We start from the raw sequence: 19,615 nt of genomic DNA on the forward strand, positions 1-19,615 counted from the left end.
CTGAATCGCATAATACCATGTATTTCAGTGTATAGTAGGGATACTTTTCATCACAGTAATCCTGGTGGTGCTTCTCCCCGGTTTATACCTCACATATATAGGATAAAAGCAAAAAGGACCGATAGTGCAATATGTTTCATATATTCTATACTCCTGAGGAAGTCCAGTCCGTGGGCATAGGACGAAACGCGTTTAGTGTTTACTCGTATGGACGACTACTAACAGATAAGCTGTCTTTTATTTCTTGCATTGTACGGGCAACTATTTTATTTTCTCTAACGTCCTAGTGGATGTCCGAAAGGACCATGGGGAATAGCGGCTCCGCAGGAGACTGGGCACAAAGTAAAAGCTTTAGGACTAGCTGGTGTGCACTGGCTCCTCCCCCTATGACCCTCCTCCAAGCCTCAGTTAAGATTTTGTGCCCGAACGAGAAGGGTGCAATCTAGGTGGCTCTCCTGAGCTGCTTAGAGTAAAAGTTTAAATAGGTTTTTTTATTTTCAGTGAGACCTGCTGGCAACAGGCTCACTGCATCGAGGGACTAAGGGGAGAAGAAGCGAACTCACCTGCGTGCAGAGTGGATTGGGCTTCTTAGGCTACAGGACATTAGCTCCAGAGGGACGATCACAGGCCCAGCCATGGATGGGTCCCGGAGCCGCGCCGCCGCCCCCCTTACAGAGCCAGAAGAGTGAAGAGGTCCGGAAAATCGGCGGCAGAAGACGTCCTGTCTTCAATAAGGTAGCGCACAGCACCGCAGCTGTGCGCCATTGCTCTCAGCACACTTCACACTCCGGTCACTGAGGGTGCAGGGCGCTGGGGGGGGCGCCCTGGGACGCAATGAAAATACTTTAAATGGCTAAAAATACATCACATATAGCTCCTGGGCTATATGGATGTATTTAACCCCTGCCAGTTTTCCACAAAAAAGCGGGAGAAAGGCCGCCGAGAAAGGGGCGGAGCCTATCTCCTCAGCACACAAGCGCCATTTTTTCCTCACAGCTCCGTTGGAGGAAGGCTCCCTGACTCTCCCCTGCAGTCCTGCACTACAGAAACAGGGTAAAACAAGAGAGGGGGGGCACTAAATTGGCATATTAATATATACAGCAGCTATATTAGGGAAAAACACTTATATAAGGTTATCCCTGTATATATATAGCGCTCTGGTGTGTGCTGGCAAACTCTCCCTCTGTCTCCCCAAAGGGCTAGTGGGGTCCTGTCCTCTATCAGAGCATTCCCTGTGTGTGTGCTGTGTGTCGGTACGCTGTGTCGACATGTATGAGGAGGAAAATGGTGTGGAGGCGGAGCAATTGCCTGTGTTAGTGATGTCACCCCCTAGGGAGTCGACACCTGACTGGATGGTCTTATGGAAAGAATTACGTGATAGTGTCGGCACTTTACAAAAGACTGTTGACGACATGAGACAGCCGGCAAATCAGTTAATACCTGTACAGGCGTCTCAAACACCGTCAGGGGCTATAAAACGCCCGTTACCTCAGGTCGATACAGACACTGACACGGACACTGACTCGGTGAGGAAACAAACGTATTTTCCAGTAGGGCCACACGTTACATGATCACGGCAATGAAGGAGGTTTTGAACATTTCTGATACTACAAGTACCACAAAAAAGGGTATTATGTGGGGTGTGAAAAAACTACCCGTAGTTTTTCCTGAATCAGATGAATTAAATGAGGTGTGTGATGAAGCGTGGGTTTCCCCCGATAAAAAACTGCTAATTTCTAAAAAATTATTGGCATTATACCCTTTCCCGCCAGAGGTTAGGGCGCGTTGGGAAACACCCCCTAGCGTAGATAAGGCGCTCACACGCTTATCAAAACAAGTGGCGTTACCGTCCCCTGATACGGCCGCCCTCAAGGAACCAGCTGATAGGAAGCTGGAAAATATCCTTAAAAGTATATACACACATACTGGTATTATACTGCGACCAGCAATCGCCTCAGCCTGGATGTGCAGTGCTGGGGTGGCTTGGTCAGATTCCCTGACTGAAAATATTGATACCCTGGACAGGGACAATATATTATTGACTATAGAGCATTTAAAGGATGCATTTCTATATATGCGAGATGCACAGAGGGATATTTGCACTCTGGCATCAAGAGTAAGTGCGATGTCCATTTCTGCCAGAAGAGGATTATGGACGCGACAGTGGTCAGGGGATGCGGATTCCTAAGGGCATATGGAAGTATTGCCGTATAAAGGGGAGGAGTTATTTGGGGTCGGTCTATCGGACCTGGTGGCCACGGCAACGGCTGGAAAATCCACCTTTTTACCCCAAGTCACCTCGCAGCAGAAAAAGATACCGTCTTTTCAGGCTCAGTCCTTTCGTCCCCATAAGGGCAAGCGGGCAAAAGGCCACTCATATCTGCCCCGGGGCAGAGGAAGGGGAAAAAGACTGCAGCAGACAGCCTCTTCCCACGAACAGAAGCCCTCCCCCGCTTCTGCCAAGTCCTCAGCATGACGCTGGGGCCTTACAAGCGGACTCAGGCACGGTGGGGGCCCGTCTCAAGAATTTCAGCGCGCAGTGGGCTCACTCGCAAGTGGATCCTGCAGGTAGTATCTCAGGGGTACAAATTGGAATTCGAGACGTCTCCCCCTCGCCGGTTCCTGAAGTCTGCTTTACCAACGTCTCCCCCCGACAGGGAGGCGGTATTGGAAGCCATTCACAAGCTGTATTCCCAGCAGGTGATAATCAAGGTACCCCTCCTACAACAGGGAAAGGGGTATTATTCCACGCTGTTTGTGGTACCGAAGCCGGACGGCTCGGTGAGACCCATTTTAAATCTGAAATCCTTGAACACTTACATAAAAAGGTTCAAGTTCAAGATGGAGTCACTCAGAGCAGTGATAGCGAACCTGGAAGAAGGGGACTATATGGTGTCTCTGGACATCAAGGAAGCTTACCTCCATGTCCCAATTTGCCCTTCTCACCAAGGGTACCTCAGGTTTGTGGTACAGAACTGTCACTATCAGTTTCAGACGCTGCCGTTTGGATTGTCCACGGCACCCCGGGTCTTTACCAAGGTAATGGCCGAAATGATGATTCTTCTTCGAAGAAAAGGCGTCTTAATTATCCCTTACTTGGACGATCTCCTGATAAGGGCAAGGTCCAGAGAACAGTTAGAGGTCGGAGTAGCACTATCTCAAGTAGTACTACGACAGCACGGATGGATTCTAAATATTCCAAAATCGCAGCTGATTCCGACGACACGTCTGCTGTTCCTAGGGATGATTCTGGACACAGTACAGAAAAAGGTGTTTCTCCCGGAGGAGAAAGCCAAGGAGTTATCCGACCTAGTCAAGAACCTCCTAAGACCAGGCCAAGTGTCAGTACATCAATGCACAAGGGTCCTGGGAAAGATGGTGGCTTCTTACGAAGCGATTCCATTCGGCAGATTCCACGCAAGAACTTTTCAGTGGGATCTGCTGGACAAATGGTCCGGATCGCATCTTCAAATGCATCAGCGGATAACCCTGTCTCCAAGGACAAGGGTGTCTCTCCTGTGGTGGTTACAGAGTGCTCATCTCCTAGAGGGCCGCAGATTCGGCATTCAGGATTGGGTCCTGGTGACCACGGATGCCAGCCTGAGAGGCTGGGGAGCAGTCACACAGGGAAGAAATTTCCAGGGCTTGTGGTCAAGCATGGAAACGTCACTTCACATAAATATCCTGGAACTAAGGGCCATTTACAATGCCCTAAGTCAGGCAAGACCTCTGCTTCAGGGTCAGCCGGTGTTGATCCAGTCGGACAACATCACGGCAGTCGCCCACGTAAACAGACAGGGCGGCACAAGAAGCAGGAGGGCAATGATGGAAGTGGCAAGGATTCTTCGCTGGGCGGAGAATCATGTGATAGCACTGTCAGCAGTGTTCATTCCGGGAGTGGACAACTGGGAAGCAGACTTCCTCAGCAGACACGATCTTCACCCGGGGGAGTGGGGACTTCACCCAGAAGTCTTCCACATGATTGTGAACCGTTGGGAAAAACCAAAGGTGGACATGATGGCGTCCCGCCTCAACAAAAAACTGGACAGATATTGCGCCAGGTCAAGGGACCCTCAGGCAATAGCTGTGGACGCTCTGGTAACACCGTGGGTGTACCAGTCAGTGTATGTGTTCCCTCCTCTTCCTCTCATACCAAAAGTACTGAGAATCATAAGAAGGAGAGGAGTAAAGACTATACTCGTGGCTCCGGATAGGCCAAGAAGGACTTGGTACCCGGAAATTCAAGAGATGCTCACGGAAGACCCGTGGCCTCTACCTCTAAGAAAGGACCTGCTCCAGCAGGGACCATGTCTGTTCCAAGACTTACCGCGGCTGCGTTTGACGGCATGGCGGTTGAACGCCGGATCCTGAAGGAAAAAGGCATTCCGGATGAAGTCATCCCTACCCTGATCAAAGCCAGGAAGGATGTAACCATACAACATTATCACCGTATTTGGCGTAAATATGTTGCGTGGTGCGAGGCCAGGAAGGCCCCTACAGAGGAATTTCAACTGGGTCGTTTCCTGCATTTCCTGCAAACAGGACTGTCTATGGGCCTCAAATTAGGGTCCATTAAGGTTCAAATTTCGGCCCTGTCAATATTCTTCCAAAAAGAACTGGCTTCTGTTCCTGAAGTTCAGACGTTTGTCAAGGGAGTACTGCATATACAGCCTCCTTTTGTGCCTCCAGTGGCACCTTGGGATCTCAATGTAGTTTTGGGATTCCTAAAATCACATTGGTTTGAACCACTCACCACTGTGGACTTAAAATATCTCACATGGAAAGTGGTAATGCTGTTAGCCCTGGCTTCAGCCAGGCGTGTCTCAGAATTGGCGGCTTTATCCTATAAAAGCCCTTACCTAATTTTTCATACGGACAGGGCAGAATTGAGGACTCGTCCTCAATTTCTCCCTAAGGTGGTTTCAGCATTTCACTTAAACCAGCCTATTGTGGTGCCTGCGGCTACTAGGGACTTGGAGGATTCCAAGTTGCTGGACGTAGTCAGGGCCCTGAAAATATATGTTTCCAGGACGGCTGGAGTCCGAAAATCTGATTCGCTGTTTATCCTGTATGCACCCAACAAGCTGGGTGCTCCTGCTTCTAAGCAGACGATTGCTCGTTGGATTTGTAGTACAATTCAGCTTGCACATTCTGTGGCAGGCCTGCCACAGCCAAAATCTGTAAAAGCCCATTCCACACGGAAAGTGGGCTCATCTTGGGCGGCTGCCCGAGGGGTCTCGGCTTTACAACTTTGCCGAGCAGCTACTTGGTCAAGGGCAAACACGTTTGCTAAATTCTACAAATTTGATACCCTGGCTGAGGAGGACCTGGAGTTCTCTCATTCGGTGCTGCAGAGTCATCCGCACTCTCCCGCCCGTTTGGGAGCTTTGGTATAATCCCCATGGTCCTTTCGGAGTCCCCAACATCCACTAGGACGTTAGAGAAAATAAGAATTTACTTACCGATAATTCTATTTCTCATAGTCCGTAGTGGATGCTGGGCGCCCATCCCAAGTGCGGATTGTCTGCATTACTTGTACATAGTTATTGTTACAAAAATCGGGTTATTGTTGTTGTGAGCCATCTTTTCAGAGGCTCCTTCTGTTATCATGCTGTTAACTGGGTTCAGATCACAAGTTGTACGGTGTGATTGGTGTGGCTGGTATGAGTCTTACCCGGGATTCAAAATCCTTCCTTATTGTGTACGCTCGTCCGGGCACAGTATCCTAACTGAGGCTTGGAGGAGGGTCATAGGGGGAGGAGCCAGTGCACACCAGCTAGTCCTAAAGCTTTTACTTTGTGCCCAGTCTCCTGCGGAGCCGCTATTCCCCATGGTCCTTTCGGAGTCCCCAGCATCCACTACGGACTATGAGAAATAGAATTATCGGTAAGTAAATTCTTATTATTAGGACCAGTTTTTTTAATAAATGTGTTTATTTGTTATGAAACATATTGCACTATCGGTCCTTTCTGCTTTTATCCTATATATGTGAGGTATAAACCGGGGAGAAGCACCACCAGGATTACTGTGATGAAAAGTATCCCTACTATACACTGAAATACGTGGTATTATGCGATTCAGTTAGGTGGTTGGAATTCCACCATCCAAGCTACACCTTGAATTCACTGGGGTGTTACTAAAGGTGGAGGTCACAACATATGTGAGGTAATGCACTAGGAGGCGCCTATTCTCATTTTTTGTCTTTTATATATATATATATATATATACATACACGTGTGCATTTAGTGCAGTTTATCTTTCTCTAGCATTAAGGGCTATTTGCATACTCCGCTTATTGAAATAAATTGTCTTCACTATCACTGTATAGCCTACAGTCCCGTCAAGAAGCCGCACTGATCTTTGCCTACGGGCAAACGCCCAGTTACCACCAAGTTATGCCACTTCAGCCACAAATGGAGCTGCAACTACATTGATTATGGCTCTGCATCACCCATACTTAGGTGTGTTTGGCTGCAGAGCATGTGTAGTGCAGAAACACGTAAAGAAATGGTAGCCAAACTGACTTGCATTCAATGCATCAACCCCAGAGTATCAGTGTTGCTATTTTTCTTATCTACATTACTAAAGCTGGACATACACATTAGAATTATTGGTCAGGCATGGTGGATTGTCCAGCTTGTCCGTTTGATGCAATATTTTTCATTGTAAGTCGGCTGCATTGGGCAATGTATGCCCTACCACGCCCAACCGACGGTTGTGTCCCCTATTCCTTCACATGGTAAGGAACGGGGTAATGTCTCCTTCCCAGGGGAGGAACGCAGATATCGTGGCATAAATGTTTGTTAGTTAAGTGACTTCCTTAAATCTTTGAGTACCGGGTGTAGTATAACTTTTTGAGAGTTATCATGTCGACATTCATCGTGTCTACCTAGATAATATGTCGATATGATAAACTGTCAACAGACTATCCCTGGTGGTCTAGTGGCTTTTTACCTTTTCCCAGTGACAGCAGTAGCTCCAGTATCTTCCGGATTCCGGTGGTGCTGTTACAGAGACTTCTGGCATGGACCTGTGATGCTACAGCGTTCTCCCCCTATCCCTAACCCTAATACCTACCCCTAAACTTCCTCCTAATGCCTAACCCTTATTCACCCCACAGCCTGACCCAAGCCTCTCCCACATTCTAACCCTAACCCTCCCGTCGGCACATAACTCTATTATTTCACTTCAACATGGTTACTGTTGACCATGTGAACGGATACCTTGAGTACTATAGTAATCGGAAAGTCTTCACACAAGAACCAGGCAAATTAACAAAATCTGGAGATACTTTGGTTTAGACCTTAATTGAGACCTTCATTCTGAATGTATAGCTCTCTACAAAACAAGTCTTAATTACATTTTGAAATTTTGTTTTAGATCAAGCTTTTATTGTTACAATTAGATCTCACTACTAAATGTAGTTTTAACTAAAGATATGTCAACTACAGAACACAAATGTAAACATAATTTTTCTCATGTTATTTTCTATATGTCTGACAATTTAAATGAAGCCATTAACTCTAACTTACATTTTGACAGGGTAGACCCTCAATGAGTACATTGATACATAATTACATAATAAGTTCCCTTCATGTTACATACATGTACACACATAAAAATAGTGACGCTACCAATGTCGTGGAAAGGCATGGGAAAAATGTTACAGATTTGAAATTGGCCACTTCAGGTGGGTATCTCCGGTGGCAGCTTTTCACAATGTGACAATCCCCCGGCTTTCTATTTTTGGCCAGGATGTACTAATGGGTAAATGTGGTCAAAACTCAGAAAATTAGGTTTGACTGCATTTTCCGTATGTACAAAGCTCCAGAAAGCAGAAATTGTGAAGCTTGTATCAGATATGCAATACCATTAGATATGAGATCCAACACGATCCCTTCCAATGTACCCACGGATTGTGCATGCACTGGCCAATGGCTGTGCATGCGCAAAAGGACGCCTGGGTCATAAACCCGGAAGTACTTATATTTTTAATTGCAAATCAAAATGCATACTGGCGTTATGATTGATAAACCCTTTTACTGTTAGATCAATGCATTGTTACAATGTGACCACAGCCTGCTGCCTCCAGATTACTGCAAGTGGTGGAAACAATAAGCATATAAGTGATTTGTAAAGAGGTTCTCCAGTGCAAATGGGCAGTAGGGAGGCCAATCCCGGCCCGATTTTCAATCCCGGGAACCGGGATTGAAAAATGCTCAATCCTGGGATTGATTAATTTACCCCGCCCCACCCTGATTTCAAGTTCAGAATTAAGAAATACATGTAAAAAATGACCGTACTCACTATAAAGGGTCCAGAGGCAGGACTGCAGCAGGGCTGGCAATTGGCAGTGCATAGTAACAAACAGGGCCAGCAGCTGCTAGTGTGTCACTCACGGCTCTGGCGTCCTCCTTCGCTCAGTATGATGGTGGGCAGACTGGAGGGTAGGCACGTTGAAGCGCAGGCGCAGTGGACCCGGCTGGGATGGGGCTGCGCAGCGTGACCTCTTTGACACACGCTGCATACAGCAGGGCAGACGGGGCCAAAAACACAATAATGCGCATGCACAGCTTAATCCGATGAATCCCGGGATTGAAGGCTCCAATCCCAGGATTCAAATCCCAGCATTTTTTACCTCAAATCCCGGGATCCCACCAATCCTGATCCTGGGATGGGCGGATGGGCCACCCTAATGGGCAGTAAGGAGGATAAGGATTATTGTCACCATAGATCTGTACCAGTAGCAGTAGTTAGGAGAACATTGCTAAAACATTATAAAGTTAATTTAATTTCAAAGTATTCGAAACATTTTGTAAACAGCTATAGTCTCTCTCTCTCTCTCTCTCTCTCTTTCTCTCTCTCTCTCTCTGCTATAAAACAGTTCTGATCCAGACGTGTTAGTCAATGTCATTGATCATTTGAGAGCTGAATGTATACGGCAACTATAACACTGAAATACTGTAGAACTAAAAATTAATATGACTGATTGCCTATCATACTATGAAAGTATACCTTATTTCTCTACTATAGGGGAAATCCATGACAGATGACCACGTTATGAAGCTGTGTAGTAATATGTTGCGTGGTAAGTTGTATGTGCTTGGGCTGAAAAAATCTGTGATATGTTTCTGAATACTATATTGTCATAATTATTAAGATCAACATTGTTTCAGAGGAATCAGTATGGGATCCCGACGGTCGGGATCCTAGTGTCAGCATCCCGAGTCTTACCTCCGGTTTTGGTCCTTGCGGCCTTCAGGTTAGCTGATTGGTGTGGCTGCGGCGGATAGGAGCTGCGGTAGCGAGGTCCTCCGGTGCGGCTACGGGTGTCTGGAGGCCAGTGTCCGGGTCCTGGGGAGCGGAGCATGGCAGCCGTAGGTGTCTGTTTCCAAGTGTTCTGTTGCTGGAGTGCGGCGTCTGGGAGGGTGAGGCCTAGGGATTGCCATCGATGATTCCTAATTATCGATGGTTTATGGCCGATGTCGAATGTTTTTGCCATCGATGGGAGAGAACTAGATGGTTTCCCTCCATCGATGGCACAGCATATACGAATATTTTTTTTTTTTGCAAGGTGTCGGGACATGGAGCATAGCTCCACCCCCGACACTTGCTAAGCCCCGCCCCAGTTTTTTTGTGTGTCCCCGCCAGCACCTTTCAGTGGTGGCTATTGAGTGGTGCAAACCATCGATGGTTCACCATAGATGGCTTGTGTACCATCAATGGTTATCATCGATGGTATCATTTATGGCAACCATCGATGGACACCCCACTGATGGCCATCCCTCCTGAGGCCTGAGGTAGTGGCTGTGTGCTGGTTCCACATGTGTCCTCTGTGCAGGGAGTCACCATGTTGGAGACCAAGCCAAGCCAATAGGTATCCCAGTTCGCATCCAGCCAATCCGGTGCAGTCTTCCCATATAAAAAGGGGTTAATGCTTATTCATGGTGCCAATGCTTCAAGTTACTTGCTGCTGTAAGGTGCTCAAGCTCTGTGCTCCCAGGTTAACCCCTGGTATCCTGGATCTGTTGTGGCCGCCCAGTGGTCAGTTCTGTTATTGCAGTCCTTTGCTCCCAGTCCACCTGTCCACCTCCCGACACCAAAAACAGTAAAAAACCTCATGTCGACATTTTGACCCGTCGACCTAGTAAATTTTGACCTAACGACCATGTCAGCCTAATGCATGTCGACATAATGGCAATGTCGACCTTCAGTGGTCGACCTAATGAGTGTCGACCTAAGTTGGGTTGACCCAACGACCCATACCCCTTCATTCAATGTTCTTCAGCATCGTTTCCAAATCACAAGTCAACTCTTCATTCGGTGTTCTTCAGCATCGTTTACAAATCACAAGTCATCTCTTCATTCAGTGTTCCTCAGCATCGTTTACAAATCACAAGACACTTCTTCATTCAGTATTCTTCAGCCCTGTTTACAAGTCGTGAACATCTCGTCTTTCAGAATTCACTTAGACTTATCTCCTAGTCGTTGTGTATGATTGAGGTCTCAGCAAAGCTGAATTAATCTTTCTTCAGTGTATCGTTCTCATTAATTTTCCTCATTGCCTACCCCTCTACATCTTCGGGCCTAAATCTTCAATCCATGAGTAAGAACTACATTCAGCCACCTTGTTTCCTTCCTTTGCCGATAGCTGCTCCCTCAGTCAATTATCAGTCATCAGATCCCCAACTCAAACCAAGCGTGACACCCAGTGATCATAAGACTGACGCGAGAATCCCTACAGGCGGGATCCCGAAGGTGAGCACAGTATGTCCCCTTGCAGGCTCGCTGCACTCACCATGCTTCGGGCCCAGTGGCAAGCTTTTCTCGCCACACTAATTTATTCCCCATCGGGGGGTGGCATGGACCACACCCTGAGTGGGGATTAAGGGCCTCGGTCGGGATTCTGACCACCGAGAAACGAAGTACTTCCTGTTTCAGAATTGAAGTGTTGATCACTGTGCTGATTTTACTCGTTATCTTTAAAAAATTTAGTATCAACCCTCCCCCCCCTCCCCCCCCCCCCCCCCAACCACCACCACAAATTATACATAAAATGATGGACTACATGTTCATAAATGGCCCTTAAAAGCCATCAAAAACTATCACTGAGTCCAGCCTTAACATGCATTTCTTATGGCACACAATAGTATAAATGGTTACTGGACAATTTACAGAACAGCATAAGGGCACAGAACCTAACCGGATATAGTCTACTTCTACTTTTGTATAAACTGTTTAAAGATGTTTTGCTTATATATCTGTTATACTAGATGTAAAAAATGAACTCAGGTAACTTTACAATTACAGTATACAGGAAGTCTTGCTTGGATAGCTGAAAATGTAAAAATGTAACACGGATGGTAGGAATGGGTCAAGTGATTATCAGATATTATAAATAGAATAATATGTAATGTTTTATACGTTATTACTCCATGCCTTTGATTTTCCAAAATATTATTTCCAAGCAAGTATGGCTTAATATATATTAAGTAAATTATCAATAATAATAATCCTCAACAGACACATTTCCAGTTTGCTTTACAAGAATTACATTGTCTTAAAGTGAAGCTCACATATTGATTCTATTTATATTTTGTTTAATGGATTAACCCTTACTTTCTAGCACAGTTACCATCTTTGCTTCAGAACATGAGTCCTACTTGCCCACCATGTGAAGGAAAACAAGGCACACCAGGATTACCAGGTATCCAGGGCAGGCCTGGTGAGAGAGGACCACAAGGATACCTGGGAAGAGGAGGCAGACCTGGCTATCCAGGAATTCAGGGATTGCCAGGACTCCAGGGGATGAAAGGTGATGTTTCAATACGTTTGTTGTATGTACTCTACTGTAAGGATATATGAGAAACTAATGACAGTAGACTTGGAAGTTCTTCCTTGTGTCCTGCATAGCCACATTTTCCACTCTTTCCTTAATATACACTATTAGCACCACTACATAGCTCAGTGATTTTCAACCTTTTATAACTCGCGGCACACTGAACAATATTTTAAAATTGCCAAGGCACACCCTCAGTTCCCCACGGGGAAAAAAAACACACACATTGGCCCTCACAGTAAAAAAATAATCCACACATACATTGGCCTACACAGGAAAAACAATCACATTGCTCCCCACATAAATCATGTGGCTCCCTACATAAATCCTTTTATTCCCCACAAAAATAAATCACATTGCTCCTCACATAAATCCTATTGCTCCCCACAGGAGAAATAAAATAACAAATATTAGCCCCTACCAGTTAGCTGCCCTCCTCCCTGTCCCTCAGTGGTGGGGGATGTTCATAGTGGAGTGCTGCGAATACTGAGCACAGGACGGTCAGGCAAGTGTTTATGAGGGTGGGCAGGGAAAGTTGTGGATGCGGGCGGGAACTGGAAGATGTGTATGCAGGTGGGTGGGCTGGCTGGGTGGCGAGACGCCGTGACCTATGATGTCACACCACCGCGTCTTCAAGGCATAGGTCACAGGTAGGGCATGACTGATCCTATAAGAAGAGCCTGGGCCATAATTTGCTCAGAAGGTGTAGGCAGCGACTACTGGTTGAAAAAGCCTGACATAGCTCAAGATATTATAACTTTTTTGAAGAACACTACTTTGTAAGGCTATTGTTTGAGCAAAATTAAGAAAAGCCAGTATTTATCTAGGGCATACAAATTTCACTAAGTTGTGATTAATGCAGGCTTTGGTTTAGCTAGTTTCTATTTATTTATTAACAGTTTCATATATAGCGTAGCATATTCCATTGCACTTTACAATTGAAAACAACAGTAACTGGGTAATAACAGACAGACATAGAGGTAGGAAGGCCATGCTTCCAAGCTTACAGTCTGAAGGGGCATTGATACACAAGGATATATGCTACCTATTGCATAATGGTCCTGTCAGATTCAAAGGTTCTTGGTGGGTTGTATGATATAGTCACACAGCAATGCTGGCCTGGGGTCAGGAGTATGTGAAAATGAAGAAAGAGAAAATATGTGAGGATATGAGTGGACTGTGCAGAGGGGATGTAATTAGATAGGAAAGCTTATAAAGGTTATGTGGGTGGTTCTGGAATTTGATAAGCTTGCCCGAAGAGGTACATTTTCAAGGAACGCTTGAAGGTTTGGAGACTAGAGGAGAATCTTATTGTGCATGGGAGGGCATTCTACAGAGTGGGTGCAGCCCAAAGAAAGTCCTGCAATCGTGAATGGAAGAAAGTGATGCATGTGGATGAGAGACGCAGATCTTCTGCAGAGGGGAGAGGTCAGGTTGGGAGATTTTTTGAGATAAGCAAAGAGATATATGTTGGTGCAGTTTTGTTTGTATGTAAAAGTATTTAGTTTTAAATACGGTAGAAAACAGGTAAACAATGGTGGGATTGACAGACCAGATCAGCAGACAATGAACGTTTAGCGAGGAAGAGTAGCATCAAAGCTGCATTCAGAATGGATTGTAGTGGTGAGAGTCTGTTTTTGGGAAGACCAGCAAGGAGACTAATGCAATAATCAATGCAGGAGATCATGAGTGCATGGAATAGTTTTTCCAGTGTCTTGTGTAAGATATGGTCATATCTTGGATATGTTTTTTTCGAGTTATGTTATATCATTTTGAGACAGATTGAATGTGGGGAACAATGGACAGTTCAGAGTCAAAGATGACACCTAGGCAGTGAGCTTTTGGGGTAGGGTCGATTGTTGAGTTATTAACTGATAGATATCAGGTTGGTAACTACTATTGGCCGGTGGAAATATTCTTAATTCTGTTTTGGAAATATTAAGCTTGAGGTGACGAGATGTCATCCAAGATGAAACAACACAAAGGCATTCAGTGACGTGGACCAGTACAGATGGTGATAAATCAGGGGAGTATAGGTAAATTTGAGTATCATCTGCATACAGATTATACCGAAATCCAAAAGAGCTGCTTAGTTTGCCAAGATATCTGGTATAGATTGAGAAAGGCAGAGGACCTAAAGGTGTGTACACACGGTGAGATAAATCTGTAAGATTTTGACTGTATAGTAAAAATCTTAAGGAAAGTTAGTGCACATCTCAAGGTGTTTGGCAGCTTGCGATACAGATTCGATCCCGATGCGTGCTCCTGAGGGGTTGGTATCGCAAGGCTAGATAGACTTTGCAGACAAGTGAATCTTGACTATCTAGTGTACTATCTAGTACCAAAGTATAATCAAAATTGGCACTTAGTCAAAATCGTACCTATGGCCTAATTCAGAGTTGATCGCAGCAGCAAATTTGTTAGCAGTTGGGCAAAACCATGTGCACTGCAGGGGGGGGGGGTAGATATAACATGTGCAGAGAGTTAGATTTGGGTGGGGTGTGTTCAAACTGAAATCTAAATTGCAGTGTAAAAATAAAGCAGCCAGTATTTACCCTGCATAGAAACAAAATAACCCACCCAAATCTAACTCTCTCTGCAAATGTTATATCTGCCACACCTGCAATGCACATGGTTTTGCCCAACTGCTAACAAATTTTCTGCTGCAGTCAACTCTGAATTACCCCCATAGACAAAATCGAAAGTACAGATAGTCAAAATCTGTGCTATCTGGGCTATCTGGGCTCTGTGGGGAGTTTAAGGGAAATCGCATAGTCAAAATCAGGCATAGCAAGGATCTCACCGTGTGTACACACCTTAAGACTAAGCCTTGCGATACTCCAACTGATAGAGGTAGCGAAGAGGATGCAAATACTGAATGAGCAATTAGATAGGTAAGATGAGAAACAGGAAAGAGCTGTGTACTGAAGACTTAGGGATTGTACTGTTTGTATGAGAAGAGAGTGGTCAATGATGTCAAAAGCAGCGGAGAGATCTAGAAGAATAAGGGGAGTCATTCCGAGTTGATCGCTAGCTGCCGTTGTTCGCAGCTCAGCGATCAGGCTAAAAAACAGCATTTCTGCGCATGCTTATGCCCCGCAATGCGCACGCGCGACGTACGGGTACAAAGCCCATTGTGGTTGTGCACAGGTTCTAGCAAACTTTTCAGTCGCACTGACGACCGTAAGAAGGTTGACAGAAAGGGTGCGTTTCTGGGTGTCAACTGACCGTTTTCCGGGAGGGTTAGCAAAAATGCAGGCGTGTCTGAAAAAATGCAGGCGTGGCTGGGTGTTCGCTGGGCGGGTGTATGACATCAAATCTGGACACGAATAGGCTGAAGTGATCGCAAGCGCTAAGTAGGTTCAGAGCTACTCTGAAACTGCACAAACTGGTTTTGCAGAGCTCGGCTGCACATGCGTTCGCACTTCTGCTAAGCTAAAATACACTCCCCAGTGGGGGGCGGCATAATGTTTGCATGGCTGCTAAAACTAGCTAGCGAGCGATCCTCTCGGAATGACCCCCTACAAGTAATTGCCTTTATACTTAGCAGTGACCAGATCATTCACTAATTTAGTCAGTGCTGTCTCTGTGGAGTCTGTGTGGTGTTGGCCACGAAAGCCGGATTGAAGTGGGTCCTATAAATTGTGTGAGTTTAAAGTGTGTGAGGTGAATGCAAGCAATTATCTGAAGTAGCTTGGAGGGGCATTGGAGAGATGGGATAGTAGTTTAAGAGAGAGTTAATGTCAGAATTCTGTTTTTGTCAGAATGGGAGTAATCACTGCTTGAATAGTGATGGAAAGAAGCCAGTAGAGAGAGATTACAGTTTTATTTAAGGTGGGGCTGAGCGGGGGATCAGTACTAAATGCCGCCGGTCGGAATCCCGGCGGTCGAAATACCGACGCCGGAATCCCAACCACACAATACCGACAGGGGTGGTGAGCGGAACGAAGCCCCTTGCGGGCTCGCTTCGCTCGCCACGCTGCGGGCACGGTGCCTCGCTGCGCTCGGCACACTATTATATTCTCCCTCTATGGGTGTCGTGGACACCCACGGAGGGAGAATATGTCGGGATTGTGGCGGTCGGGATTCCGGCGTCGGTATTTCGACCGCCGGGATTCCGTCTGGCGGCATCCTGACCGCATCCCCGCATCCCCTGAGCAGGAGATAAAGCTTTACTAGGAAGGTTTTACTGTGTATATGATTGCCTCGCTGGGTAGTTTCTGTTGTCATTATGATTTAAAAAGAGTAAACACAGTTGTTTGACAATAAATGGCTTCACCCAACCACTAACCATGAGTGAAAGAAAAGTTTGTGAGTTATCATTCATATTCTCTGACAAATGGCCAGAAAATCACAAATTCTGCTACGGTATGTAAACTTATGAGCACAACTGTATATTTGAAGTTGCAAAGCAGTCCATCTGTAGTGTGTAAAGCTGGGTACACACTGGAGCAATGTCGCTCCAAACGACGTTTATAGGCTTACATTGCTCAGTGTGTACCCAGGATTGTGCGCTCCCACGGTCACATGCGACAGACGCTTGGCTTGATGTGCTGCACATCAAACCAAACGTCCGTTGCTAGTGTCCATTTTATGTTAATGAAGGATATAACATGGTCGTGCCAGTAAGTACCCAACTTTAGCTGTTAAATGTTTTTCCTTCAGTTTTCATCCAGTTTAAGTCCATTTTAGTTTTCAAATTCTAATCACACTTATAATCTTCACACTTTGGGGTATATTTACTAAGGTCCCGATTTTGTCCGAGATGCCGTTTTTTCTTCAAAGTGTCATCTCGGTAATTTACTAAGCAGAAATCACGGCAGTGATGAGGCCATTCGTATTTTTTTGCAAGTCCAACAAAAAAAATACGAATGAATACACCATCGGTCAAAACGCGGCTGTTTAAGTATGAATCTCGGTCATTTACTAAGAAGTGCAAAGCAAAAAAAAACAAAACACTGCCGTGAAAAAATACAACCCGTAAAAAAGTGCTAAAAAAAAACAGACCTGCTTTTTTGAGCCGTGATTGGATAGGCATGCACGGATCCATGAGATCCGTGCATGTATATCAGTGGGAAGGGGTGGGAAAGTGTTAATTTGATGAAAAAAAATTGCGTGGGGTCCCCCCTCCTAAGCATAACCAGCCTCGGGCTCTTTGAGCCGATCCTGGTTGCAGAAATATGTGAAAAAAAATGACAGGGGTTCCCCCATATTTAAGCAACCAGCATCGGGCTCTGCGCCTGGTCCTGGTTCCAAAAATACGGGGGACAAAAAGCGTAGGGGTCCCCCGTATTTTTAAAACCAGCACCGGGCTCCACTAGCTGGACAGATAATGCCACAGCCGGGGGTCACTTTTATACAGTGCCCTGCGGCCGTGGCATCAAATATCCAACTAGTCATCCCTGGCCGGGGTACCCTGGGGGAGTGGGGACCCCTTCAATCAAGGGGTCCCCCCCCAGCCACCCAAGGGCCAGGGGTGAAGCCCGAGGCTGTCCCCCCCATCCAATGGGCTGCGGATGGGGGGCTGATAGCCTTTTTGTAAAAGTGTAAGATATTGTTTTTAGTAGCAGTACTACAAGGCCCAGCAAGCCTCCCCCGCAAGCTGGTACTTGGAGAACCACAAGTACCAGCATGCGGCGGAAAAACGGGCCCGCTGGTACCTGTAGTACTACTACTAAAAAAATACCCAAAAAAAGACAATACACACACACCTTGAAAGTAAAGTTTTATTACATCCATCCACACAAACATACATACATACTTACCTTATGTTCACACGCAGGTCGGTCCTCTTGTCCAGTAGAATCCATGGGGTACCTGTTGAATAAATTATACTCACCAGATCCAGGGTACCAGGCTCCTCGGATAATCCTTTTGTAATCCACGTACTTGATTAAAAAAATAAAACGGAGACCCGAGCCACGCACTGAAAGGGGACCCATGTTTTCACGTGGGTCCCCTTTCCCCGAATGCCAGAAACCCACTCTGACTGATGTCTAAGTGGGTTTCTTCAGCCAATCAGGGAGGGCCACGTTGTGGCACCCTCCTGATCGGCTGTGTGCTCCTGTACTGTCTGACAGGCGGCACACGGCAGTGTTACAATGTAGCGCCTATGCGCTCCATTGTAACCAATGGTGGGAACTTTGTGGTCAGCGGTGAGGTCACTTTCGGTCAACCGCTGAGCAGAAAGTTCCCACCATTGGTTACTTGTGGTTCTCCAAGTACCAGCTTGCGGGGGAGGCTTGCTGGGACTTGTAGTACTGCTACGAAAAACAATATTCATAACTATCAACAAAGGCTATCAGCCCCCCATCCGCAGCCCATTGGATGGGGGGGACAGCCTCGGGCTTCACCCCTGGCCCTTGGGTGGCTGGGGGGGGGGAACCCTTGATTGAAGGGGTCCCCACTCCCCCAGGGTACCCCGGCCAGGGGTGACTAGTTGGATATTTGATGCCACGGCCGCAGGGCACGGTATAAAAGTGACCCCCGGCTGTGGTATTATCTGTCCAGCTAGTGGAGCCCGGTGCTGGTTTTAAAAATACGGGGGACCCCTACGCTTTTTGTCCCCCGTATTTTTGGAACCAGGACCAGGCGCAGAGCCCGATGCTGGTTGCTTAAATATGGGGGAACCCCTGTCCATTTTTTCCCCCATATTTCTGCAACCAGGATCAGCTCAAAGAGCCCGAGGCTGGTTTGCCTTAGGAGGGGGGACCCCACGCAATTTTTTTTTAACATTTAAACTTTTTTTTTTTTTAAACAAAGTGCACAATGAAGCCCAGCACGGATCTCTCAGATCCGGCCGAGATTCATTGTATTAAAGTCGGCAGTGTTTTACAAGTCACTCACGTAAAACACTGCCTAAAAAAACGAATGACATCGACATCGGAAAACCCGAAAATGCAGAATACGGCAGCTTAGTAAATTAGTCGTAATAAATTCAAAAAGTTGCAGTTTTACACTTTCGATGTCATTCGTGATTATTCTCCCACCAAATCGAGAGAATTACGAATGTTAGTAAATATACCCCTTTGTGTGGTATCCAATTACCTGTGGGTAATTGTCTCACCGGGGGCTATCCAATTTGCCCCAATAAGCTGGTGTGAGAAGCGGCTTATCAGGGATTTTGTTTCACCTGCTTCCGCCAGGTGAAACCAAATCCCCGAAAGCAGCCCGCTGTTTCTCACAAAAACATATAGGTTTCACTGAACATGTGTGTTTTCGTGAGAAAATTTATTTTTTTACAGGCAATCTAATTTGGATAGCCTGTAAAAAATTCAAATATATCGGTAAAACATTTGTAAAAAGTGCGAAGGTTTTACTGCATCTAACTGGATATCCCCCTTTGAATCTTAACACTGACGATACCAGCCTACAGCTATTCTCCAATACCCTACTAAGTATAACTAAAAATTGTATGTTTACTGAATGAGACCCCACCCCCAATACCCAACACCCACGAGGGTGGGGAGTAATAGAAAACAAATACAAACAAATGGTGAGAGGGGAAAATACCATCACAGTTTCACAATAAAATCCTGTATTAAATCAAGCTTAACGCTGCTTATAAAAATAATTGTACATTACCTAATGTAAGCATTTATGTTGTTCAAAGCAGTGCCATTGAGACAAATGCATCAGGGTCTTGTGGTAGCAGTAGTTGCACATCACCTAATGTAAGCAGTTACTGTATGTTGTTCAACGCAGTACCATTGAGACAAATGCATTAGGGTCTGATGGGACCAGTAGTTACACATTACCTAAATGGAAACACATCTG

The 19,615-nt window shown here is 45.9% G+C and overlaps 1 protein-coding gene across 1 annotated transcript in view; it reads left to right on the forward strand.

The window, feature by feature from the left end:
* The window catches only part of LOC134929625 (collagen alpha-1(XXI) chain-like), a 293,832-nt gene that overhangs the window by 265,909 nt on the left and 8,308 nt on the right, over nt 1-19,615 (forward strand). Inside the window, exons 26-27 of the mRNA XM_063925210.1 lie at nt 9,034-9,088; nt 11,627-11,815. Coding sequence (XP_063781280.1) covers nt 9,034-9,088; nt 11,627-11,815 — 244 coding nt within the window. The remainder of the gene's footprint in view (nt 1-9,033; nt 9,089-11,626; nt 11,816-19,615) is intronic.

This window comes from Pseudophryne corroboree, chromosome 5, assembly GCF_028390025.1.
Source record: "Pseudophryne corroboree isolate aPseCor3 chromosome 5, aPseCor3.hap2, whole genome shotgun sequence".
Taxonomy (NCBI): domain Eukaryota; kingdom Metazoa; phylum Chordata; class Amphibia; order Anura; family Myobatrachidae; genus Pseudophryne; species Pseudophryne corroboree.